Source organism: Nomascus leucogenys, chromosome 4, assembly GCF_006542625.1.
Source record: "Nomascus leucogenys isolate Asia chromosome 4, Asia_NLE_v1, whole genome shotgun sequence".
In the NCBI taxonomy this organism is placed as follows: domain Eukaryota; kingdom Metazoa; phylum Chordata; class Mammalia; order Primates; family Hylobatidae; genus Nomascus; species Nomascus leucogenys.
Window position 1 is genome coordinate 80,869,952 of NC_044384.1, and position 27,776 is coordinate 80,897,727.

At 44.4% G+C, this 27,776-nt stretch overlaps 1 protein-coding gene across 4 annotated transcripts; it reads right to left on the reverse strand.

The window, feature by feature from the left end:
- Positions 1-234: 234 nt before the first annotated feature.
- CPSF7 (cleavage and polyadenylation specific factor 7) lies at positions 235-27,768 on the reverse strand. 4 transcript variants are annotated; one of them, XM_030810904.1, is made up of 11 exons: positions 27,652-27,679; positions 26,920-27,028; positions 19,184-19,402; positions 18,848-18,924; positions 18,264-18,367; positions 17,714-17,886; positions 13,885-14,299; positions 13,444-13,562; positions 9,582-9,750; positions 8,462-8,629; positions 235-2,291 (listed from the first exon to the last, which is right to left on the reverse strand). In XM_030810904.1, the coding sequence occupies exons 4-10, from the start codon at positions 18,848-18,850 to the stop codon at positions 8,467-8,469; spliced, it is 1,146 nt and encodes a 381-aa protein (XP_030666764.1). In that variant the 5' UTR covers positions 18,851-18,924; positions 19,184-19,402; positions 26,920-27,028; positions 27,652-27,679; the 3' UTR covers positions 235-2,291; positions 8,462-8,466. The 4 variants fall into 4 exon arrangements, with proteins under 4 accessions (XP_030666764.1, XP_003274088.1, XP_003274089.1 ...); XM_003274040.2 differs by lacking the exon at positions 18,848-18,924 and having other exon boundaries at positions 17,741-17,886; positions 27,652-27,768; XM_003274041.2 differs by lacking the exon at positions 18,848-18,924 and having other exon boundaries at positions 27,652-27,768.
- Positions 27,769-27,776: the final 8 nt, after the last annotated feature.

Genomic DNA, 27,776 nt, shown 5'->3' on the forward strand with positions numbered 1-27,776 from the left:
AAGTTTTCTTTAACCAGCTGTTTAGATGGCCAAGGAAAAAAGCAAAACCTTAAGGGATGCCTCCAAAGGTTTGCATTAGAGGTCTCTTAGGAGGCTTTCCACAGTCAACTAAAGCCATTATCACTGCCTGACATGCAATCCTGGCTAAGAACTTGGCATTTCACCGTCATTCGAGTGTCTACATCAGCCCATGCCCATGCCCCAGACACCTCAACAAATCTATTCAATGCAGAATCCATAAAACAGCTCACACCCCATTTATTATTTAAAAATATTTTGTTACAAAAGGAAAAAAATACAATGCAGTATAAAAGATTGACAGCGTCATCAAGTTTATTACACAATTTTCAACCTATCAGAAAGACAAACAAATCACCGACAACAGGGGGACGGGACCTTGGCCTTTTTGAGGGATGGGTGTTTTTTTCCTTTTGCTATCAGGAAATAAAACTAAAAATGGTGTCATTGAGTAAAAACAAAACAAATGGGGAGAAAAAAATTCTCCGGGTAAACGGCATTTCTGGTATTCTATATATATTTTTCCTTAAACTGTCACCTTTTCTCTACATTTTAAAAGACACCCGGAGTTGCTCTCAATAAGCACATCACTTAACACTTGGCCAGTTGGGTGGGGTGCCATGTTCTGAAGTGGAGGTGGGGATGGGGTTGGGGGACAGGGGAAAAAAAGCTCCAACCTGTAGCCTCTGTCCCAAAGGAATGTGCCTCTCCAATCCTGCGGGGGACTCCCTCAGTGACTGAGGGCTATATGAGAAACGTGCTGGGAACAGAGGAAGGGTTTAGTCCAATTCAGTCTCTATCCTCTGACCCAGAAGGGTCTCTAGTGACCCTATGTCTCACATGCCAAGTCTCATCTCACATGCCACGTCTCATGTTAGATGTCAGATGCCCTGTAGATGCATGCAGAAGTAGCATCACCCCATGGGTACCGCAGGACCTTGCTGCTGCCTCCTCCTTCAGCAGCAACCACATTACAATTTGGATGTTATGGAAAAGCAATTCCATTTGCCTGTAGAGAAAATGGCCCCCAGAATGCTGGTCCTTAGAACTCTGAGCTGAGTTCATTCAAGTCGGGCTCTGTTTCTTCTGGCTCCTCATCTGAGGCAGGAAGTATCTCCAGGCAGAGTGAGAGGAGCTATTAAGTCAATAGTCAAAAGGTGAAAAGACACCAAATTTGTGACTTTACCTGCCTACTAGTGCCAGGTTATCCCACAATAAGTAAAAGTATGTACCTGGGGGATGCAAGCCCATGCTTACATCAAACCTGAAAAAAGAAAAGCCTATGGAAGCAGGCCATATCCTGCCCAACTTGCTTCTTTCCCCGTTCCTCCTGGTTACTTCACAAGGGTTCTTCATTGCTGAGGTCCCAATGTCCCCATCTCCCAATGGGCAGTACCTTCCTCTAAAACAAGGAAGTAGCCTTCTGGGGGAAGGGCTCCATGTGTTAAATGGAAAAGCCCCAGGGAAAGGGAACAACTAAGAGCTGGTTATTGCAAGAGGTACCCAAGCACTAAGCAGAAGAGGGTGGTAATTGGCTCTGCCAGGCTTCCCAGCAGCAAGCAACCTCATAGGCCTTCTCTGCTTAGGAGGGGCAAGTCCACTGAGAAGGCTGGGCAGCGCAGAGTTGAAAGAGTTCAGCCCTCTGGGAGGTCAAGGAAATAAACCGTCAATACGAGAGGGAAAGCAGGAACAGAAGTAGCTTTTCATAAGGTAATTTCTGTTCTCATGGTCCCTCCTCAAAGGGCTGGGAAGGTAAAGGAGTTAAACAAAGAAGTGGTATGTTAGCAAGGGGTTTGGACCCTCTTGGCCCCATTAAATCTAGTGCTGAGGGCAGGACCTTGGGCATATTTTGGCACACCCAGTCACTCTCCTAGATCCTGCATGGAGGATCTATTTTCTTTGGGAAGGAAGTCTTCCCATCAACCTCACCATTGAACTGCTCCCGGAGAATCAGAAACTCATACGTTTTCTTGGACAAAGCACCATTCTCTATGGAGACCAGGGGCCTGGACATGTTCTTTTCTTCCTGTCTGCCACCCCTCCCAATCACACGAAGTCTTTAGGTTCTTTCCCCTGGCAAACAGGAGGTGTGTGATTGGGAGGGCTGCCAAGCAGGCGTCAGTCCTGTGGGGCAGAGGGTATTCCCTGGGTGTCTGGAGGGAGTTAGGGGTTTGGAGGAAAGGGAAGGGGGTGGGGCGGCCTCCGTCCTTTAGTCCTGATCAAGGTGAGGAGATGCAAGTCCATTAAAAAAACATTTGCTTCCAACCAGACTCCTGCAATGAGAACATCAGAAGAGAAGAAAGAAAACACAAGTTAGAGGTTACTTTCTGAATGACAGGGGCTTATATAAAACACACATATTCTAACGCTACAACATAAGAAGCAAGGAATGCAGACAGAGAATGCAAGTCTGGGAAAACAAAGCAGGATTGTCTGACACTGGAAGTGGTGAGGAATAGTTGGAGGAGAAGCTACAGTGAGTAGAGAGAAAAAAAGCAGTGACATCGACTATAAAGATTAGGTGAAAAAAAACAACAAAATGAGGTCTCTGAAAGTTTGACTGAAAAGGGGACTTTGGCTGCAAAAGTATGGAAACTGTGACACTTTCAAGAAAAGTTGCTAAAAGGGAATAAGGTAAGTTTAAATATGGGTTCAGAAATCTATTCTGTGCAAGTCATAGCTTACCTTAAGGGGAAGGGGGAAAAATCTGGAAATGGGAGGTTCAGTGGTAAGAAAACAAGTATGTATACAACCAAATCCATTAATCCCCAAATACCCAAGAGGCCCTAGCAGGCAGGATGCACATACACAGGAAACTCTTAAATCCTTTTTTTCTTTTTAAAGGAGTCCTGGCTAAAAGTGCCTTTATGAGTATGTGTGTGCACAAACACAGCCCCAGAGGTTTTCCAAGATGTACTAAAAATCAAGATTTTAAGTCTTTCCTCGCTTGACAGCCATAGGTGAGGAACCAGGAAACATACTAACACTAAGCAGGAGTCACGTGGCCAGAACAGAAAGCAGAGCATGGAAGAAACCTAAATGCAGTTAAGAACTTTTACCCAAAAGTAAGGGTCTATTAAGCCACCTGTCACATGGCCACCAAACAAAGTTCCTAGTATACTCAGCCCTTGTTCCAATGCTGCAATATCCATCTGCAGGTGGTGGTATGGTCAGTCTGAGCATATTAAACAGAATTAATAGTCAAAAGGAAAATGAAGAATTAGAATTTCTCCTAATGCCCAAACCGGCAACACAGCCTACACACAAATGTTTACCTTTTATATAACTACTTCTGTAAAGTGGCCTTATAAAACCTAGAGGAGACATCTACGTCCTCCCTGATCCTTCTACACACCGAAATGACACTATTTTCAGCTTGGGTCCTCAGAATCTGTATGGCCTAAGCCTTCCTGGCCTGTCTAAACACCTATGCAGGCTGGTATTTGTCCCATTTTCTCTAAGGGAAAACTGAAGCCCTCAGTGCACTCAATTTCATACCATTAGGGCCTCTGAATCTTTAAATTCGATCCAAATTGAAGAGAAAGCTCAGTTTTCAATGGATAATGAGGACAGGAATGAGGTGAGAATGACTATATTTCAAGTAGGATAATGTCCTAAAATAATGAGGTAACTGACATAGTAGAGAACTACAAAAAGTTGAAGACACAGGTTGCAGAGGATAACCTGTACACCAAGAGAAGCAAGCCACAGCACTGAATTCTTAAATCTCCATGGCTACATTTTGGTGCCAATGTTGGAATGCAGGCAGAAATCAGAGATTCCTTCAGTAGGCCAATTAGCCTTCAGGCCCCAGAACTGGGACCTATGCTGAGAAAAGATGGACAAAGAAGGCTACTGTTCTATTGCTGCCTCTGGACAAATGTACCTTTCACTCTCAGGGAACACCTGTCATCACAGAATATAAATACGATTCATTTCTAACTAAAAGGTTGCTATAAATGAGGACCATGTACCATCTTCCCAACATGAAACTTCCTAAGCCATAACTTGGTCACTACAGATGGAATTAAGAGTCCTTAGGGTGAGAATGTAAGAAACTGACATTCTTGGGGCGCCTGATTCAGTTCTTTCAGACTGTATTATTAGATGCAATAACCACTATTATCAAACGGGTGACCAGGAAAAGTGGGGTAGTAGAAAACCTGCCCCAGAGTTAATTTTTCCCATCTTGTCATGGGCCTACACAAGTCAAATGACTGTTTTCTAGGCAATATTGTCACAGCATTTTCAAAGTTATCAAAAAAGAGTTATCCTCATAATAGGAGAAATAGTCTCATCTTATTTTATTTTTATTACTATTATTTTTTGAGACAGGGTCTTGCTCTATTGCCCAGGCTGGAGTGCAGTGGCACGAACATGGCTCACTGCAGCCTCTATCTCCCGGGCTCAAGCGATCCTCCCACCTAAGTGCCCCCAAGTAGCTGGGACTCCTCTCGCCTCAGCACCCCCAAGTAGCTGGGACTACAGGAGCACACCACCATGCCCAGCTAGTTTTGTATCTCTGGTAGAGACAAGTGTTTTGCCATGTTCCTCAGGCTGGTCCCTGAGCTCAAGCGATCTGCCCCTCTCGGCCTCCCAAAGTGTTGAAGTTACAGGCATGAGCCACTGTGCCTGGCCCCATTTTATAAGTGGAAGAAATAATGCAAAGTGACAGCTAAAGACTCAGGTTGAGATGTTTAATTCTCAAACTACTGCTGGATCAGTGGATCTCGCTGGTAATTTCCCTGTCATAAGGCTGTCAGGAGCAAAGCCATCAGGAATGGTGACATGCAGTTATGTTCTAACTACTAGACTGAATGCAGCCCCAAAGACGACAGTGCATGCTCTGCACAGGTCAATCATCACCTTCCTGGTCACTCTTATCCCAGTCAGCTCCAAAAGACATACACAGTAGCCTACATATGCTTTTCAACCCACAAGTAACACTAGCAACTGTGCAGACTCAAACAAGAAAAGGGAGTTAGGACTGGACCAACACCAACTCTAATGCCTGCCTTCATGCCCACCTGAGACTGAATTAGGCCAAAGTTGTTTGTGGTCTCCATCTACATTAGTGTCTGCTTTTCCAGAGGACACATGGGCATCTCCCCAAACTCAACCTGCTGCAAAATCTAGAAAGAAGTACCTAGAGCCCGCAGCCTAACTGTTGATTCTACATGGGATACACCCTAGATTTCAATGATGTTAAGCACTCTAGGATTCTGTGGAATAAATGAGTGGCTAACAACAGAGAACAGAGACCAAAAATATTAGTAATTTTTCATCTTTCCACTTACTTGTTTGGGAGAAGATAAAAACAATTCCTGGCTATAAATCTTTTTAAGCTAATGGCCAAAGAATAAGATAGAGGGCAGTAGCCAAACCTAAAAGGAGTATTTTGGGTTTTAGTAGGTTGTCACTAGGCAAAATACTGCTAATTTTCCACCTATTTACATTCCAGCTATTGCTCATGAACTATAGGGGCTCACAGGTGGTGAGAGTTTCTTTCTCCTTCTTCATCCAGACATCACCATCCCAAAGGCACCAAACAGAACTACTATTCTTTCCCTCACCTTCCTTTTCAATTACCATTACTTTAGATCAAGCAGGCAAAAGATCAAGGACCTTTTTTTTTTTTTTTTTTGAGACGGAGTCTCAGTCTGTCGCCCAGGCTGGAGTGCAGTGGCACGATCTCGGCTCACTGCAAGCTCAGCCTCCTGGGTTCATGCCATTCTCCTGCCTCAGCCTCCCGCGTAGCTGGGACTACAGGTGCGTGCCACCACGCCTGGCTAATTTTTTGTATTTTTAGTAGAGACGGGGTTTCACCATGTTAGCCAGGATGGTGTCAATCTCCTGACCTCGTGATCCACCCACCTTGGCCTCCCAAAGTGCTGGGATTACAGGCGTGAGCCACCGCACCCGGCCAAGGACATCTTCCTAATGTACTTGATGTGAGACAGAAAAATGGGAAGTCCTAGAGACTTATAAATCTGCAACCACAAAACTGAGAAAGGACCCTGAAGTTACCTGGGTCACGCAGTAGCCTCCAGGAACTACAGACTGACCCCCAGCCACTCTGGCCTATTTTAAAGATTTCCATAGAAGCAGAGTCAACACCTGCTCCTATATGCTTATATACTAGAAACAATCTTTCCAGAAGTTTTCCTTCAGTTGGGATTGCTAAGCTGGTAGGATGCAACCTAAAGACACAGCAACCCCTCTGACTCCCTACCGATTATGGAGCCTAAGAATGAAAGTAACAGAGAAAAGCAGAGCTGAGAGATGCAGATAAAGTCTGGATGACACAGCCAGAGCCCCTGGATCCAACTAATCTTAAATGAACTTCTCCATTACTTAACAGTTTTTCTCCCAACTTTCCTGCTTTCATTTTGCTTCAAAAGAAAATTATAGCCAGTCGCAGTGGCTTCATGCCTGTAATCCCACAGCACATTGGGAGGCTGAGGCAGGGGGATCCCTTGAGGCCAAGAGTTCAAGACCAGCCTGGGCAACAAAGCAAGACTCTACAAAAAATTTAAAAATTAGCCCTCAGGAGGCTGAGGCAGGAGGATCACCTGAGCCCAGGAGGTTGATGTTACACAGCCATGATGGTGCCTCATGACAGTGCACTCCAGCCTGGGTGACAGAGCGAGACACTGTTTCTATTTAAAAACAAAAAAACAGCCAGGTGCGGTGGCTTACGCCTGTAATCCCAGCACTTTGGGAGGCCGAGTCGGGTGGATCATGAGGTCAGGAGTTCAAGACCAGCCTGGCCAAGATGGTGAAACCCCGTCTCTACTGAAAATACAAAAATTAGCCAGGCGTGGTGGTGGGCACTTGTAATCCCAGCTACTCGGGAGGCTGAGGCAGAGAATTGCTTGAAGCCGGGAGGCGGAGTTTGCAGTGAGCCGAAATCGTGCCACTGCACTCCAGCCTGGGCAAGAGTGAGACTCCGTCTCAAAACAAAACAAAACAAAAAACACAACAACAAAATATACAACCTTGTCACTAAGTCTTTTCCAAAAGCAAAAAACCCTTCCGTTGAAGTTAATTATCCACCAAAGCCTCTAAACCTGTTAAAGATAATTTTTCAGATCAGCTTTCTCCTCTCTGACTAAAGCATATTAATTTTCAAAATCTTTTAAATGAACTAATTTTTTTTTTTTTTTTTAAGAGATGGGGTCTCGGCCAGGCGTGGTGGCTCACGCCTGTAATCCTAGCACTTTCGGAGACGGAGGTGGGCTGATCACGAAGTCGGGAGTTCAAGGCCAACCTGGCCAATATGGTGAAGCCCCACCTCTACTAAAAATAGAAAAATTAGTGGGTGTGGTGACATGTGCCTGTAGCCCCAGCTGCTGGGGAGGCTGAGGCAGAATAGCTTGAACCTGGGAAGTGGAGGTTGCAGTGAGCCGAGATCATGCCACTACACTCCAGCGTGGGCGGCAAAGTGAGCGTCTGTCTCAAAAAAAAAAAAAAAAAAAAGATAGGGTCTCACTATGTTGCTCAAGCTGGTCTCAAACTCCTGCTTCAGTGATTCTCTAGCCTCTGCCTCCCAAATTACTGAAGTGCTGGGATTACAGGCATGAGGAACCCACCCGCCCCTCCTCCCCACCTTTTTTCAGACAAGGTCTCACTGTCACTCAGGCTGGAGTGCAGTGGTGCAATCACAGATCACTGCAGCCTCGACCTCCTGGGCTCGAGCAACCCTCCCACCTCTACCTCCTAAGCAGTTGGGACCACCACACTTGGATAATTTTTGTATTTTTTGTAGAGACAGGGTCTCCCTATGTTGCCCAGGCTGGTCTCGAACTCCTGGCTCAAACAATCCTCCCGTCTTGGCCTCCCAAAGTGCTGGGATCATAGGTGTAAGCCATTGCGCTGAGCCTAATTCTTAAAATCATTAATGTTGCACCTTGAAAACGAAGTAGGCAATGGCCTTACTATTCTTAGTCAATTTTCCTAATTTTCTAAATTGAAAGTTCATAATGATAGTAACAATGGCTATTAATTATTGAGAACTTACTATGTGACAGGTACCATGAGTGCTAAATGGTCTACATGGACTCTCTCACTAAAACTTAGCAAGTTATTGGGACAGTTGCTTTTATTATCTTCATTTACAAATGAAGAAACTGTGGAACAGAAAGTAATATGGCCAATTATTAGTGGAGAAACTGGGATTCAAATTGGTACCTGAATGTAGACACCATACTCTCATTCAGATACCAGGTTAGAGCAGTCAAGAAACAAGCAGAAACAGGTGAATCTCAGGGTAAGACTCCCCATAAATGTGCAGAAAATCTGCCCTGAAATTAAAGTTCTCTAAATCAGAAGTTCCCCCTACCCTTGCTGCATTTACTTTTGCTTTAAAGAGAGAGAACTCTTCACTATAAATCTTTTTTTAATAAAAAATCCCCCAGCAGCCAGGAACAGGGCTTCTCCCCACCTTTCTCAGTGGTGCCGGTCCCGTTCTCTATCCCGGTGTCTCTCGTGCTCCCGGTTCCTTTCTTGGAAATAATCATCATGCCGATCTTCATTATGAAGCAGATCCCGGTGCCTCCTGCTGCTCTCCCGGGACCGGCTAGGTGACCTTTCCCGGGACCGATGTCTTTTCCTATTAGAAAGATCCTTCAGCCTCACTCAGAAGGCCTACCACTTTCTTTCCAAGAATGTGGTGTTTTGGTGTCTTCCGATATTTGCCTAAACTATTCCTCTATTACTCTATCATGGGCCTACTGTCTGAGCATTTTAGCTCTTTGAGGACTAGTCTTTTTTGGGAAGATGATTAACAGGTAAATTTATCTGTTGAGAACATAATTTATCAGGTGCAGTACTAATAATTTTTTATGGATTATCTGACCTAATCTTTACAACAGGTCTGTAAGATAAATACTACCATTGTCCGTTTTTTAGAAAATGAGAAAAATAAGGCTTGGAAAGTTGACTAACTTCCATACGCAAGGTCATACAGATAGTTAGCATTCCAATCCAAGCTTGTAGGGCTCCAAAGCCCATGTTCTTAAAAATACCTGTATTTTTTCTTTTTTTTTGAGACGGAGTCTTGCTCTGTCCCCCAGGCTGGAGTGCAGTGGCGCGATCTCGGCTCACTGTAAGCTCCACCTCCCGGGGTTCACGCCATTCTCCTGCCTCAGCCTCCCGAGTAGCTGGGACTACAGGCGCCCGCCAACACGCCCGGCTAATTTTTTGTATTTTTAGTAGAGACAGGGTTTCACCCTGTTAGCCAGGATGGTCTCGATCTCCTGACCTCGTGATCCGCCCGCCTCGGCCTCCCAAAGTGCTGGGATTACAGGCTTGAGCCAGTGCACCCAGCCACCTGTCTGTATTTTTTCCTACATGAGCCCACTGCCTCAACCCGCCAGATTCCAGATGTTACACTTATTAATGAAAGCATCTGATTAGTTTCTTCCCCAAAAAGACACGAAGGCTAAGGTCCAGACTTTCAGCCAGGTCTTTCCTAGATTCCCTGGGTTCCATTTGTCCCCACTCCCTATCCCTGGAAGAGTGCTGCTTGGGGCTGGTAGGTGAGGACACAACCACCAACTCACCTGGAAGAGCTCCCACTGGCACCCACACTGTAGGACTTGGCTTCGATGCCATGAAGACAGTCCTTAAGAGAGGAGATGAGGACACGGCAACGCTCATCATTGGCAACCCGGGACTGTTTGATAACTGCAATGGCTGTGAGCAGCGTCTCAATTGCGTCACTGTAATCCCCTGATAAAGGATGAAGGAGAAAGGCCAAGGGTGAGGAGAGATGGTAAACTAACTGGACCAAAAGGAGAACTCAGGCAGACACAAACCAAGAGTAGCTAGCTGTCCCAAACAACCGCGGTAAAAGAGACAAGGCAGATGTTGCAAGTGTAAAACTGAATGACACCTATATTCCAGCAGTTTAGAATCTGACAGATGTTGTCAGATGAACAAACCGACACATTGTTGTCCAGGGGCTATTTGACATCTATTAAAATAAACAACGTGCATACTTTTTGAGCCAGCAATTCTATTAAAAATTTTCTACTTCTGTTCACAAGTGTGTATGTTTAACAGTGTTTTAGTGATTTTTTTTTTTTTTTTTTTTTGAGACAGAGTCTCGCTCTGTTGCCCAGGCTGGAGTGCAGTGGCCGTGATCTCGGCTCACCGCAAGCTCCGCCTCCCGGGTTCACGCCATCCTCCTGCCTCAGCCTCCTGAGCAGCTGGGACTACAGGTGCCCGCCACCACGCCCGGCTAATGTTTTGTATTTTTAGTAGAGACAAGGTTTCACCATGTTAGCCAGGATGGTCTCAATATTCTGACCTTGTGATCCGCCTGCCTTGGCCTCCCAAAGTGCTGGAATTACAGGCGTGAGCCACCGCACCCGGCCAATGTTGTTTGTTATATTATCTTCAATAGGGTCTGGCTATATAAAGGAACATTGGTTCTACAGAACATTACACAGTTGTTAAAAAGCAGGAGGTAAACCTGTATGTAAACAAAGTAATCCATGTAAAGCCCTTAGCACAGTGCCAGGCACACAGTAAGGATCAATAAATGTTATATCATATGTTGATATAATAGGTGTCCAGAATATACTAATTGAAACAAGCAAGTTTCAAAACCATATCCTGTTTTTGTAAAAACAATAAAAATTATATAAATTGTCATATGTACAGAAAAAATTCTGGAGGAATATAAACTATAAAAGGTGGTCTTATTGGTGGTCCTTGTATAGAGGACTATTTTGTTTTTGAGACAGGTCTTATCACCCAGGCTGAAGTGCAGAGGTATGATCATAGCTCACTGCATCCTTGAACTCCTGGGCTCAAGCCATCCTCCTGCATGCCACTTCACCTGGCTTATTTTTCAAAAATTTTTTGTAGAGATGGGGTCTCACTATGTTGACCAGGCTGGTCTTGAATTCCTGGCCTCAAGTGATCCTCCTGCCTGGGCCTCCTAAAGTGCTGGGATTATAGGTATGAGCCACTGTACCTCATGAGACTTTCTAAACAATGTGTATTTCTACAAATTATTTTTAACCTACAATCAGATGTGTGTGTATATATGTTATTTACATAAAACATGTATGTGTAGTATACGTATACATTAAAAAAATTATGGCTGGATGCAGTGGCTCACATTTGTAATCCCAGCACTTTGGGAGGCTGAGGTGGGCGGATCACTTGAGGCCAGATTTCGAGACCAGCCTGGCCAACATGGTGAAACTCGCTCTCTACTAAAAATACAAAAACTAGCCAGGCAGTGTGGCATGCACCTGTAATGCCAGTTATTTGGGGGGCTGAGGCAGGAGAATTGTTTAAATCTGGGAGGGAGAGGTTGCAGTGAGTCAGGATCACACCACTGCACGACTCCAGCTTGGGCAATAGAGCCGGACTTCGTCTCAAAAAAAAAAAAAAAATTTATGCTGTCATAGAAAACTAGGACTTTCATTCCCAACTCTGAGCAATGCCTGGCTCAGGGATAGTGGTTATGGGGCGGGTACCTGCACTTTGCTTTTCCAAGCTAAGTTAAGAACATTAAGGACAGAAGTTAATACAAAGAAAATATGAATCCAGGCAGGGGTCCAGTGAAAATGAAGCCTGGCAGCTTCCTCTGTGCAAGGCAACAAGAACAGAAACTATGGAGAAACTGTCCAGTGGAGGCACAAGAATATGAAGACATCAGCTCCATCCTGGCAGGGAATTTTTGCCTGTTTTTGTAGCACCTTCAATAAGTATTTGTGGTTTGAATGACTGGAATGAGAACAACAGGAGATCAAGATTCAGTTACTGATCATCTTAGTGTGAAAGGGTTGATGAGGAAGAAGGAACAATGAGTACTTTACACTGTTCTGTGTATTTAACCCATATAACCCATGGGTATATATTACTTTGTAATTTAAAAAGACTAATTTTTTTTTTTTTTTTTTTTTGAGACACAGTTTCACTCTGTCACCCAGACTGGAGTGCAGTGGCACAATCTCGGCTCACCACAACCTCCACGTCCTGGGCTCAAGCAATTCTCAATTCTCGTGCCTCAGCCTCCCAAGTAGCTGGGACTACAGGCGTGTGCCGCCATGCCTGGCTTATTTTTGTATTATAGTAGAGATGGGGTTTTGCCATGTTGGCCAGGCTGGTCTCAAACTCCTGACCGCAAGTGATTCACCCGCCTTGGCCTCCCAAAGTGCTGGAATTACAGGCATGAGCCACTGCACCTGGCCTAAAAAAGATTAACTTAGATGTCAATGTAGATTTTTCTGGTGGGAAAAAAATGAAGGGAACATACATACTTTCCATCTTTAACCTACTCTGTGAATTCAAGTTTGGCAAGATGATGCAAAGATGAAAACTGAGGGAAAGCAGATAATATTTAGGGCTAACTTATTTCTTAGGAGATCTGATAACCTACGGACATTTATATTCATGTAGGAAACTCACAGGAAGGAAGTGAATATGGCTAACGTCATGATGTGAAAACTGGACCAGAACTCTGAAACTTCCTGTAGCCTCCTCTTTTAGAAACCAAAGATCTTATGCTCAGGGCTTTCAGAATCATAGCTGCTGGTTCTACCCACTTAATACTGAGAGCAGGGCAAAAGTTAGCTGTAAGGGCATAACATGCCTTAAGATGACATCTACAGACTTGCCTCTTTTTAGGATAGGCTACCTACCAGCTCTGCTTAGACTCCCAAATGTAATCAGATTTCATAGCAAACCATTATCTAGGCTGGACGTGGTGGCTCACACCTGTAATCCCAGCACTTTGGGAGGCTGAGGCAGGCGGATCACTTGAGGTCAGGAGTTCAAGACCATCCTGGCCAATATGGTGAAACCTTGTCTCTACAAAAAAATACAAAAATTAGCTGGGTGTGGTGACAAGTGCCTGTAATCCCAGCTACTCGGGCGGCTGAGGCAGGAGAATCGCTTGAACCCAGGAGGTGGAGGTTGTAGTGAGCCAAGATTGCATCACTGCACTCCAGCCTGGTCGACAGGGCAAGACTCCCTCTCAAAACAAACAAACAAAAAAACACATTATCCAGTCAAGACATCATTCCTAAAAAAAAACCCAGGGTCTATATCTGGTATTGGGTCTACTACACAGACACTAGATCTAAAGATCAATCACTGAGATAGAGATTTCCACAAGGCAGGAATTTCATTCTACAGCAAACACCACATCGAGATGGTATTATTTATATTCTAGGCATTAAGTTGGTTTTCATGAGGGCAGGCCTAGATACAGGCTAAGTAATGCTGCCGGAGCTTCCCCAAGGCCAAGAAATCAGGTTACACATTGCTCTTCAAAGTGTGCTGCTCTTGATATCTACAGTACTCCAACTTTATCTTGTTGAACTTTTGCCAGTAGAAATGACAAAATCAGGAAAAAAAAAAGTAAAGGTTAAGGAGAAGGCAGCAAAGGTAAGCATGAGTTACCTGCACTGGCTCCAGATACCGCTTTGGAAATGGCACTGCTGGAAATTGCTCTGTTTCGCTTCATGATATCTTCAAATTCAGCTTCACTCACTGTAGAGGGTGGAGGGCCCGAATCTCGGCTGTACAGAGAAAATACCATCCTTGATTGCTCATACCCCTTATTATTTTTACTGTACTCTACAATACTTTTGTAATTTTGGCATAACACACAACAATGCTAGACATCTGTAGCATTCATAATACCTGCTCCCGCATTTAATTAAGCACCTTAAAAAGGGGTATAAAGGACATGGTACTACTTCCCAGGAGTCAATGCTATGATAACAGAATATCCATAGGGGAAAGAACAAGGATTCAGTGCTCATTTTCTCAGGGAGAATAAAATGCTTAATACACTTATTTATCCTGGCTCAAATCTGAAAGGAACAAGATAGTCCTTACCTGCCATGGTGGTTATAGGGGGCAGAGGCCTTCATGTAAGTATCTGGTGGAGGCCCCACTGTAGCGTTTGGTGGGGGGAAGAAGGCTGGATTGAGGTGAAGGGCAGGTGGGATGGCCCCAGGGGGAGGTACAGCAAGATGAGGAGGTAATCGAGGAGGTGGGGGCATGAGATGCTGGTAGTGGATACCAGGAGGAGGAGGAGGGACCCCAAAGCTTGAGGAGAGAGGTGGTGGGGGTGGAATTGGTGGTGGGGGCAGACCCATCAGGGGAAGGGCCGAAGGAGGACGATTGAAGTAGGGCAGCACACTGGGGGGCTTATCCACACGAGCAGATGAGGGTACAAGGTTCTCAGAGGGTGTGGCCCGTCCATCAGCAGAATCACTAGAATCTCGGGAATGGGCCCGTGGAGGTATTCCTATGAAGCAAAACAGAATTGACGTTACTGCCCAGGCTTTACACAAACCCATAGGACCAGTTCATCCTTCAGGAGTTATCAGACACCCTACAACGGAAGGTGACTAAAGTGGCTGAGAAGGTAAAATCATCTACTGCCTTTTTTTGGCTTCAGAGAAGGTCAGAAGCTACTCAGTGAAGACATTAAATCCAAAAAACAATATCGCCCTAAATCCTGTCAAAGAATGATTTCCATCCAGAACTCCAGAAGTGCTTCAGAACAGATTTAATTTATTCTTATATATATCTTCTATTTTTAAATGTAGAAGGATCCTGATAGCCCACGAGAAAATGACAGTGCTCACTGATGTTCAGGTGAATTACAGTTGACTTGAAACCCCACATCTCCTGAAGAGTTCACGACCTCTCTCCTTAAACTAATACTAGTTAACCTCTTCCTGTTGCACACTTAAAATGTTCTCTTTGCCACAGGGTGTAGGCTAGGGAATTTACGGGGAGAGGGAGTGGCAGGAACCGGATGGCACTTCTATTTTACATACTAAAACTAGTAATCAGGGTGAGAAAGAGACACACATGAAGACTAGACAACTGGAGGTTAAGTGAAAGGTAAGAAAAATTGGGAGATCCGCCAATAAAAGATCCGCCCACAGCACAAGCAGATGGCACACAGCTGACAGTAAGGATGCTTAGCAAAAGCTTGCTACAAAATACGTCTCAAATCTGGGGAACTCCCGCTACATTTCAATGGCCAAAATCCTCTACCCCTCAGGGCAGCCTAACAGGAACACCATCACCACATGCTAGTATGGTGCTGTGCACAACACAAGCTCAGAACATGTTTTAAACAGCTGGAAGCATGGATTCTGACATTGTCAAGTCACTTGGTTAAACTTGTTCCTTCTCTCCAGTTTAACAGTCTAAGCCTCTTTATTGTGGAATCCAATAGAAGAACAATATCACATGGCTTTGGGGGGGGCGGTCTTGGAGATAGAAAGATGCCACTGGCAGCAAGTGAGGAAAGAGTGCTCCTTAAACTAGAATACGATAATACGACAGTTAATCCCAGCTCCTGAGTAAAACCTAAGGTGGAATCAATTATGTTGACAACCACCTAGATTTCTCTCTTACAGAACAGTGCCAGTTCTGTCTTGTTCTTCATGTCTCAAACACATGGCAACTGGCTCTTTCCTAGAGTTCTCTCAAACTGAAGAACAAAAAGGTATAAGGCAAGTGTCATCTGACAGCTAACCACTTTCCCAGCTACTACTGTTGTCATATCTGCAAGGGTTCTGTTTTGTGTCTATGGCTACAAGTCCCAAAAGACGCAACCATTTTTATGCAGAGGAAGTCCACCAGCTTTACTTAGTGAATTAACACAGCCCAGGTCCATCAGCATGACAGAGCAGAAAAACAGCACTCAGTTACACAATCTTTTCAGCAAAGAAAAGTAACACGAAAAGTAGCTGAGTAGAAGTAGAATGTTACCCCTCAATACAGCTGTAAAATTACATACCTAAGGAAAGTCAAGGGTGAATCACAGAAAGACTCCAAAACAGAGGGGACTTGAAAATACAACTTGTCAAGGAAGAAGAGTGTGTCCTTTCTAACATGGAACAATAAGAGTTCACACCAAATCTATCTAGGCTGTCAATTTAGTTAAAAGAACAGCTGTTCCTATGCAAGAGCAAAGTGGTCCTATTTCTACCTGGAGGATACACCCAATCAATACAAGGCACTATTTTGAGAGCTGGACCTAAGCAGTGACAGAACATCAGTCATGAAACTTTGCTGTTCCTCCCACTGTAGCAAAAGAAAATAAGGGTGGTTTCCTGTCTCAAGGAAGGCCTTGCAGGGTGGCTGCACTTTATGAGGTCAGGAAAATCCAAGGTCTAGTCCTCAGGTTTCTCAGGTTCAGAAACTTGCTTCAACTGGGGTGACTAGGCCCTAGGAGACTGATTCATGCTAACCAAACTCACAAGAGACTGATTCATAAACCATAAAACCAATTTTTTAATTTACAATAAGAAATATAATTGCCAAGCAGACCAGAATATTTGTGTCGGCTGGTCAGTGCATTCTCTTCCCAATAGGAGACCCTAATTGGGAAACCAAATTAGCATCAGAAAGTGGCTCAGCGAGTACAGTCAGAATAAAGAGAGTAAGATGAACATTAGGGAAACTGTCCTCAAACTAAGGTAGTTCTGAGGTAACCTTTTTTCTTTTTTTGAGACGTTGTCTCACTCTGTCACCCAGGCTGGAGGGCAGTGGTGCAATCTCAGGTCACTGCAACCTCCACCTCCTGGATTCAAGAGATTGACCTGCCTCAGCCTCCCGAGTAGCTGAGATTACAGGCATGTGCCACCATAACTGGCTAAGTTTTGTATTTTTAGTAGAGACAGGGTTTTGCAATGTTGCCCAGGCTGGTCTCGAACTCCTGACCTCAGGTATCTGCCCGCCTCAGCCATCCAAAGCGCTGGGATTACAGGTGTGAGCCACCATGTCCAGCCCCTAACTTTTTAATTTTCCCCCCAAGATGGAGTCTTGCTCTTTCGCCCAGGCTGGAGTGCAGTGGCCTGATCTCAGCTCACTGCAACCTCCGTCTCCCGGGGTCAAGCAATTCTCCTGCCTCAGTCTCCCATGTAGCTGGGATTACAGGCACATGTCACCACACCCAGCTAATTTTTGTATCCTTAGTAGAGATGGGGTTTCACCACGTTGGCCAGGCTGGTCTCAAACTCTTGACCTCGTGATCCACCCACCTCGGCCTCTCAAAGTGCTGGGATTATAGGCGTGAGCCACCGCGCCCAGCCTGTAACTTTCTTTACTAATGGGATATACCTGCCAAGCAGACTAAAACATTTGGTAATCAAAAGACACCCTCTCCCCTGGACAATGCTGGAGAAATATTCTTCAAGTCTTATTCTCCAACACTCCTCTTAGTTGATTCCTTACAGTATCCTTCCAATCAACATTTATGGAAAGATTACAGGCACCTTTTAGTTACATTTTAGGGTGGCTGCTTCTTGATAATTTATAGAGAGGCATGTCTTAAAAATTAAGCCCATTCACCTAATGCCAAGTTTTAGATAGAAACACAGAATTTAGAGGTAATGGAACTTTAAACATCATGTCACTAGTCCAGATGGGGAAACAGGCCCTAAGCAGTAAAGTGACTTGGCCAAGGTCACATAATGCGTTAGTGGCAGAACCAAACTACAACCTGAACCTACTTGACTCCCAGCACAATGCTCTTTCTTCTATATAGACCTATTCTGAGGACTACTTGTCGACCATGACACCACTCACAACCACCATCACCCTCCCCCAAACTCATTCACACTGTAGGCTGAGCCTACACCACAGAAAACAAACCCACAAACATCCCCCCCCCTTCATACAGATGGTCTCCACGTACCCCCTCTTGGGACTCGGACACACTCACGTTTCCGAGCCTGTGCCTCAAACTGTGACAGGTTCTGCCGGGTGGCCGGCCTCACGTCCACTTTTTCTCCATTAAGAACTTTCCCTGGTAGGAGTTCCAACAATTTGTGGACAGAGTTTTCAGAGGCTACCACCACCTCAGCATACCTTAGGAAAGAAAAATTAAAAATGAATGAAATCTGTAGACAACCAAGAGAAGAAAAAAGAAATTCTCTTCCACTTTTAGTAAAAATTGATAAAGCAAAGGACATCTTGCTAAACTAAACAGACACACAGCACTACTAACAACAAAGAGATGGCCTAAATTTTTATCTTTTTGGAATTAAAAATCAGTATTCTTCGCCCCTTAACAGATGGATGTTCTACTACACTGCAGCTAGGTCCCTTTCTAAGGCAGTTTGCCGAAACCAAGGCAGTAAGCTGGGCCAGGGGTGGGAGGGATTAAAATCCAGGGCCAAAATATAGTGCAGATCTGTTACCCAGTGGTTACAAATTAAAAGGGGCTTCTCAAATCCAGACCTCACCCTTTGGACTGGCCATTTGCTCGATTCTCTGCAAATTTCAACTCCACCACATCATAGACTCCTATAGAGCGAATAACCTGGATCAGCTGCTGGTCTGTGGTCCACTGGGGCCGGCAAGATGGAAAAGGAAGAGATGTCAAGAGCTACACCCCCGCCCGCCAATGTCCCAAACCCAGGATTCTAGTCACAACTAAGTCCCCCCAGAGGAAACTCAAAAGCCTGGCAATATTTCAATTAGTGCAGACTTTTCTTATTGTCCTTACCCATACAGAATTCCAAACCCACTCACCCCCAATCTCCATCTTTAGAGATTATGAAGATTAAAACTTATTGTAACTTTGACTGCCATTCGGGCTGGCTGGTCATCAGTTCAAACATTGACAGCTAGCAATTTTTTAATTATAGATCTGACAGGCTAGAGTTGACCATTGCCAGAACTTCCCCCACCGTAAATGTATTTCCTAATTTGGAAAAACCACTCCCACCACCAGCCCCAAAACATTACAAAATAACTTGCAGAACAATAGTCACCACCTACCCCAAGTATACTAGAGTTATCAAGGTCTTTAATCCCCATCACCCACCATTATCACAGGACCATCTAATGACCACCAAGAGTTCAAGGTGTTCACTCTGAAATCTCGTCCCACAGATGACCCTGCTAGACATAAAGCCCCAGGGTCAGGGGCAGTAACAAGATGGCAGAAAAAGCAACTACCCACTTAATCATTGCTTTCTTCGGCACCAGTACGTCCTCAGGATAGTTCTCTTTCAGAGATCAATCCAACCTGATCCCAGGAAAAAGAAATCCAACCCCATCAGAGCACAAAACAGTGCAACAGTGGTTTCTGAAAATGCCATCACCTCCCAGTGCTCTCCCTCCATCCCACCCATAAGCATTTTTGGTTACCCACACTCACCCAGGAGAAGCTGCCCACATAGACGGCAGCTCGTCTATTACGCAGGCCACTGTAGGTATACAGAATTGCAGGGGTCTTGTTGTTGGGCTTGGGAGATGGCTCCTGGCGAACAGGAGGAGGTGGCTCAGTGCTGCTGCTTCTGTCATCTGAGGGCTGTGAGGTGGCTGTCAGCACATCATCATACAGGTCAATCTGATCTGTATTGTTGAACTCGGGGTCCTAAGAGATGAGGGGTTGCCAAAGGTAGGTTTGCAAACTTCATTTTGTTCATTCTATTTCACTCTAGTTTATTAGAATCCAGTTAAATACTTGGTAAAACATGTACAAAACTTCCTTGTTCTACCCTAGGAAACAAGGTAAGAAAAACCTCCTTTTGAAACTGTATCACTTAACTATGCTTATGTACATTTTTTTTCCCCTCCAGATTCTGTTAATAGTCTGTAAAGTTTCTGGCTTTAGCCACCAGCAAGAATCAAAAAGCACTGGGTGATTAAGCAAGCAAAGAAAGAATGCATAATGAGATGCATGGGCTGCTGTTATCAATAAGGTCAGCTTCTAAAGACCACATCTAAGATAAGCTAACGAAAACTTATTTTCAATATCTTATGCTATTTCCAAAATCAAGTGTTACATAAAATTCACTTGTCTATTTAATAATAAATTTATTTAGAAACAGAATGCAGAGGAAAAGTATGAAAGTGGGTACAAAAATGCAAAGAAGATAGGGAGTTACTGATTTAAATCCCTTGATTGGTACAAATGATGTAGGAAAGCTCTAAGCTCTTTGTATACAATCCCATCTTTCCATCAGAGAAAATAAAAAATAAATAAAAGGGAAGGGAATAACAACAGAGGTTTTCCCCTACTAAGTTCTATTTCTTAAATGACATACAGACCCAATGCATTACCATGACGTGTATCTAGGAGACTTTTTTTTTTTTTTTTTTTTGAGACAGGGTCTCACTTTGTCACCCAGGCTGGAGGGCAGTAGTGCAATTACAACTCACTGCAGCTTCAACCTCCTGGGCTCAAGTGATCCTCCCACTTCAGCCTCCCAAGTAACTGGGGACTACAGACATGCGCAACCACGCCCAGCTAATTTTCAAATTTTTTTTTGTAGAGACAGGGTTTCACCATGTTGCCCAGGCTAGTCTGGAACTCCTGGACTCAAGTGATCCACTGGCTTCAGCCTCCCAAAGTGCCAGGATTACAGGGGTGACTACCATGCCCAGCCGATATTCAATGATATACAAAAAAACAGTTAAAGTTCTCTAAAATATAAGGGCCAGAAAACAGGACAAGAACCTATATCATAAACTGTATCACAGTAAGCATTTACAATATGAATATGTATTATGGAAAATGTGCAAAATATATATTCTGCCTATGTGTTATCTTACTTACTATATACCAAAACCCCTAAAACTACAAATACTACTACTACGGTATGGGATCTTAATGTTTAGGACTTTACAGGCCGGGTGCAGTGGCTCACGCCTGTTATCCCAGCACTTTAGGACGCAGAGACAGGCAAACTGCTTGAGACCAAGAATTTCAGACCAGCCTGGGCAACATGGTGAAACCCTATCTCTACAATAAATACAAAAATTAGTTGGGAGGCAGGAGGATAACTTGAGCCCAGGAGGTTGAGGTTGCAGTGAGCCACGAGTGGACCACTGCATTCCAGCCTGGGCAACAGAGTGAGACCCTGTCTCAAAAAAAAAAAAAAAAAAAAAGTGTTCAGCATTCTACAATGTAATTATCTCAGAGAAATTTTTTTTTTTTTTTTGAGACAGAGTCTTGCTCCATTGCCCAGGCTGGAGTGCAGTGGCACCATCTCAACTCACTGCAACCTCCGCCTCTTGGGTTCAAGTGATTCTCCTGCCTCAGCCTCCTGAGTAGCTGGGATTACAGGCACACACCACCATGCCCAGGTAATTTTTCTGTTTTTAGTAGAGATGGGGTTTCACCATATTGGTCAGGCTGGTCTCAAACCCCTGACCTCGTGATCTGCCCACCTCAGCCTCCCAAAGTGCTAGGATTACAGGCGTGAGCCACCATGCCTAGCCTCAGAGAAATCTTTTTAAGGATTAGACAAGTATTTTATTTTTATTACAAGAATTAGACAAAACATTCAAACAATGCTAAAGATAATGCCGCCAAAATGACAGTGACAGCAAGTAGTTCAGTGTTTCAAGGATGCTACGGCAGTTTCATATTGCTATTCTTTTGAAAAGGGAATAAAGGAGGCACCTAAGTTGTCTAGTACCCTGAAGAAACAGCTTCTCCAAGGCAACTAAAGACAGGTGGCTCCCATAACTTTCCCCCTCCAATATCACGGCAAGAACTGCTAATTCTGAAGTGATGTGAAGAAGACTCACAAAAAAGTTTACTCTTAGACCAGTCCTTGTATTATAAGAACCTTTGGAAACAATCTTTTAGTTTTTCAGTTTATCTGAAGTACAGTGGAAGAAAATGCACACTAAGAGAATAATCTTGGGTTGTTCTGATAGAGAAGGGGGAAGGATTCTACTTCCTGAAGCATATAAATAATTTCAAATATTAAAACACTCTAAGAAACCCACCAGGAGGGCTTAACCCTTGTAAAAACGTTAGAAACAGAATAGCAAGAGAGAGTAAACTCTTAGGGGGCAACTTAACAACATGAAATTAGTGAGGCAAATAAGCACAGGAAGCTTGTTCCATGTAGTCAAACCCATAAAGAAGGATTGTGCATAAAAAGGGTCAGCATGTAAAGAATGAGGAGAGAAGGTAACACTGGAGAGGACAGAGTGGATAATAAAGGTGAGGTCAGCTAAGGCTAATGAGTGGGAAAACATTTTGTGTGTAAGTAATCACCATAAAATATTTCACAGCTCTTATGTCTCAAACTATCCCAACTCTAGACAAATCACTCTTCTATTCATGTACCAGGTATGGTGAGTTGCTCCTGTGGTTCAAGGTAGAGAAAGGATTTATATACATCACTTGATCTTATCCAATGCTCAAATCCTTAGAAAGCACTACTTCACACCAAGATTCTTCTTTTTTTTCTGAGATAGAGTCTCACTTTGTCACCCAGGTTGAAGTGCAGTGGCACGATCTTGGCTCACTGCAACCTCCGCCTCCTGGGTTCAAGCAATTCTCCTGCCTCAGCCTCCCAAGCAGCTGGAATTACAGGTGTGCACCACCACACCCAGCTAATTTTTGTATTTTTAGTAGAGACGGGGTTTCACCATGTTGGCCAAGCTGGTCTCGAACTCCAGACCTCAGGTGATCCTCCCACCTCAGCCTCTCAAAGTGCTGGGATTACAGGTGTAAGGCACCGCACCCAGCCTTCTTTTTTTTTTTTTAAATCAAGGATTTTTCAAATGACACTTAAACAGAATAAGGAAACACATCATCTTGGATAATCGAATGGAACCAAATTGAGATTCTCTTCCACGCAGTATCTGTAATTCAGATATGTGTCTAAAATTTGTAATGTAAAAATTATCACTGAAAATTGAGTAGTGGACTAACATGCAGATTTGGACAGCTCAGAGGCCAAATGCATCACTAGGAAACCCTTCATACTATATGCTTAGGCAACCAATCCACTGTTTTAAGATCCCTTAAAGAATAGGACAGACTAGATCCTGGAGGATCTTGGTATGGCTACCACTTTTAGAAACAAAGGATTGAATGAATACAAAATTATCACAAGATTTAAATGGTCTCTCTGGGCCACAGAGCCTCAGTTCAAAGAAGCTGGTGGGAACTGCACAGGGCAAGTCTGTTGAGGGTTCTACTGAAGAAACAAGGTATCAAATTGTTTGGATTTTAATCCCCCAGCATCACAATTCATTTTACTTGTTCAGCTAGTAAAACGGAAACACAGTTAAGGGCTGGAGATATTTCTCAGGGGATTTATGCAGTGATAGATTAAAGTAAAATCAAATTCTACAAATTAAGTGAAAAGTACATTTTACATATACTGATGTTCAAAGTTTCATTCCAGGGAGATTAAACATGAAACATGTATTTAATATTGAATGACTACCTCAAAGAATTTTGTGTTTAATAGCACAGAAAGAACTGTGACTGTCTCATGAAACTTCCTGCTTCTCTATAAACAAAAGAGAACATGTGTGATTTTCAATTTAAATAAGATCTTCTCCACTTATCTGCTCAATGTTCCTACCCTCCACCCTCTTCTTCCTCATATCCCACTGAGGGAAGTAACTAGCCTAGGATTTATTTTTCTCAGAACAACCAACTTGATACCATTGTTTATTTTAATTGTAACCAAGGCTTAATAAAAAATTTTGGCTTTATAATGACCATTTCCACAGTTCCCACTTCACACCCTCCATGCCCTTCACTGTACATTGTCGTTGTCCACCACCCCTACCCACCAGGAGTGGAATCTGTTTTGAGTACAGGGACCCACTTTTTTTTCCTTTTATCTCACTAGTCCTGGCACAGTGCTTAGCAAACACAAGTAGCTCAATAAATAAATACTTATTGATGGACGTAAGGAAGAGAACTGGACACACTGTGCAAAGCCTGTCTCAGTATAAGCCAAAACTCCCAGCAGAGCAACTGATCTCAGTCACCCTTCCAGAGTGACTGAGAGCCAGTGTGAATCCCAGGACTCCCTATGTTACAGGAATAAAGTAGCTCTGGCAAAAACAGGCTTTTGCAGCAAATGCTCTAAGAGATCAGGGAATAAGTACCACAGGGTTCCATCTAGGAAAAGTATTAATTTTCCTTGCGGAGCAAAGTGCACATGAAGGGCTTCCTGTGCATGGGCCAGCTTGGGGCGAAATCATTAACATTCTTAAAACATTCTAAAACACAATTTGTACTGGGTGCCTTCAGACTAAGCCAGCTTCTAACAATTCTAGCCAAAGTTTTTTTTTTTTTTTTTTAAATAATTTCTGTAGCTTCCAGATGACACTAACACTAACTTTGTCAAAAATAACTAATTTGCATGTGTGTGTGGGGGAAGCACTCATCCCCTCACCTTCCACAAAACATAAGATATTCAAAAATCACACTTTCTTCAGCTTGCCTAGTGTCAAATATTGCCTGTTGGATATATGTATCTATGAAAGTCCACATACTACCTTTAGTCTGTCTTAGACCCATAAAAAAGTCCTTTTTAACTGAGAAGACCAGAGAACAAACTGTTGAGACCAATAACTTCTACTCTAACAAAGCAGTGACCACTGGACAATGGGTTCTGCCTATTTCTCAAAGTGAAATGAATGGCACCATTATCAATCCACAAATAAGAAATTAGAAGGGGAAAAGCTTTTCATTAATAACAGAGAAGGTGGCTGGGTACGGTGGCTCACGCCCGTAATCCCAGCACTTTGGGAGGCCGAGGCAGGCAGATCACAAGGTCAAGAGATTGAGACCATCCTGGCCAACATGGTGAAACCCTGTCTCTACTAAAAATACAAAAATTAGCTGGGCATGATGGTGCGCACGCCTGTAGTCCCAGCTACTCGGGAGGCTGAGGCAGGAGAATCACTTGAATCTGGGAAATGAAGGTTGCAGTGAGCCAAGATGGTGCCACTGCACTCCAGCCTGGTGACAAAGAGAGATTCTGTCTCAAAAAAAAAAAAAAAAAAAAAAAAGAGAAGAACTAAGGAGCACTCTTGTTATCTTGGTGGGGGAAAAACATAATCTGCAAAAAGTCTGAACTGGGCAGAGTGGCTCACACCTGTAATCCCAACCGTTTGGGAGGCTTAAGTGGGAGAATCACTTGAGCTCAGGAGTTGAGAGACCAGCCTAGGCAACACAGCAAGACTTTTTTTTTTTTTTTTTTTTTTTAAGGTAGTAAAAGTCTGATTCAAATGAATATGGAAAACTCAGGAAAACAATGATTTTGTACCTAAATTAACATCTATAACTTCTCTTTTATCCATAATTATTGGACTTATTTAAAACTAAAAATTTTTTTTGCCATGCACGGTGGCTCACGCCTGTAATCCCAGCACTTTGGGAGGCCACGGCGGGTGGATCACAAGGTCAGGCGTTCGAGACCAACCTGGCCAACATGGTGAAACCCCGTCTCTACTAAAAATACAAAAATTACCTGGGCGTGGTGGCCCACACCTGTAGTCCCAGCTACTCAGGAGGCTGAGGCAGGAGAATCGCTTGAACCCGGGAGGCAGAGGTTGCAGTGAGCCGAGATGGCGCCACTGCACTCCAGCCTGGGTGACAGAGAGACTCCATCTCAAGAAAGAAAAAAAAAAAAGGAAAATTCATGTATTTAAGACAATCAGCAGCTATATTTAAAGGACCACAGTTAACCAGAGCAGAGACAAGAAACCTGCCATTAAAAAGTATAATTGGTGAAGCTGTATAATGGGTACAAGGTCATTACATTATTCTACTTTTGTGTATGGTTTATAATTTCCATGTTACAAAAACATAATGCATCAAAAAATAGATTTTAATGTAAACTTACGCCAAGTGAAAAATAAATGGCATGTATCTGCCTCTTCTGTTGCCTCATATCAAAGTCAGGTCCAACCAGGGAACTTTCCCTTTCTAACCCATTCAATACATGCTCTTACCAGGTCCTTATGTGTACCCACTGGAAGACGCCAAGTGGGAAGAGCCAGCTTACTTACATAGAATGGTGCTGAAAATAACCCAGGCAAGATATTGGTACGTTTTCAATAGAAATTTTGGAACATTCTTGAGAATTGACCTCAAGACTGAAAAACTGAACTGCATGGAAGATTATTTCTTCGAGAATTTTTCTTGTTTTTAAGAGTCAGGGTCTTGTTCTGTTGCCCAGGATAGAGTACAGCGGCCCAATCATGGCTCACTGCAGCCTTGAATTCCTGGGCTCAGGGAATACCTCTTGCCTCACTCTCCAGAGTAGATGGGACTACAGGCACAAGCCACCACATCTGGTTGTTTTTTTTGTTTTGTTTTTACATTTTTGTAGAGACTGGGTCTTCTTATGTTGCCCTGGCTGGTACTGAACTCCTCGCCTTAAGTAATCTTCCCATCTCAGGCTCCGGAGCAGCTGAGATTACAGTCAAGAGCCACCGTGCCCAGCTCTAGATAAACGTCTGTATAATGTTCCCTGGCACAATAAAAACAAATCCAACTGAGGGTATGTGCGTGGGTCTATTATCTGTTTTCTAACTGGTTTGTCTAACGTCTTTACTCTTTTATTCCCTCTGGAAAGACTAAAGTTAATCAATACAATTTGATACCAAAATGCCTGTGGACTTCTCATGACTGGAGTCAACCAACTAATAAAGGGAAGTAAAACTTAATTGGAATGGAGTTGAAACTACATGTTAAAGTTATCTTTTCTACTTTGCCTTTGCACTGTCACGGTGGAGGGGACTACACTTCTCCAGCTGCAGGTTGAAAATGTAAAGGAACAGGTATCAACACTGTCCTCATGAATACCGTAGCAAATGTACTTTTGATTTTTAAGTGTGGTTAGTCTGACATCCAACTTTGGCTTCCTGGGGAGTAAATTCCACAGGTTGATTCACCATTCTATTACACCTGCTTTTTATTTGCTCTTAAATCAAAGCCTTTAAAATTAAGCCTGGAGCTTCAAATTAACATAAAGAGGAATGGAGTGTAGTCTTTAAAGTTTCCGCAGGGAAAAAATTTTAGACCAGATAGACGCGTGTTCAAGCCTAGGACTGGTACAACTTGAAATCACTGCCAGTTTGCTGAAAATCCCAAAGCTCCTGATGACCCCTCACCTGGTTGAACTCCTCGTCAGCATATATATCAATCAAATCCACTCCTTCTGACATGGCTCCGGAAGGAAGATCGCGAGTCCGGAGGATGGACAAAGTAAGGAAGATGCCACTGCGGGATTCGGCAAAATGCAAGAATTAGAAGGCACGAGGGTCCTGGGCTGGGAGGAGGGTAATGGTTGCTAACCTCCCATCTCCAGAGACGCAGCATCCTGGCGGCCCCAGCTCGGCCCCACCCGCTCCGCCCCGCCCCCGGCCTCGCGCCGCCCCCCGCTCTCCCAGGCCGCCGGGGGTCGCTGCCCATCACCCTCGGGCCCGACCCGGGTAGCGCCGCGTCGGCGCCGCAGCTGCCTATGGCGCGACGGAAAAGTCCCACCCTCGGCTCCTAGGGGCCCTAGGACGGCGTTGCGAAGAATGACCGCGGCGAAGCCCGCAGCCCCTATCCGCCGCACCTGCCTAGCCCCCAAGGCGGCTCCGGCCAGGGCACCCAGGTGTCAAGCAGTTCCAGCCGTCTCTGCTCCCCACCCAGGCCTACTCTTCGCCCCCAGCTAGGCCCGCCCTGCTCCCTCCCCACAAACCCGGCCCGGCGCGCTCTGCCTCCTCCCTCAAAAGGCCCGCGCCTCCCTCCGCCCGCAGACTCTGGCCGTCCCATCTCAACCGACCCCCTCCCCGCCTCAGTGCCGGCCCGGACCCCTCTTCCGGCCCAACCTGCCCCCGGCCGCGCGCCCCCGTTACCGGGAATATGGCGGCGGCGGCGGCGAGTCCGGACTAGGCCCGAAGCGCGCGAACCGCTCTCCGCCCCAGGCCCCGCCCCCCCGCCGCCGGCGTCACACGCACCGCCACTTCCGGCATACGCAGGG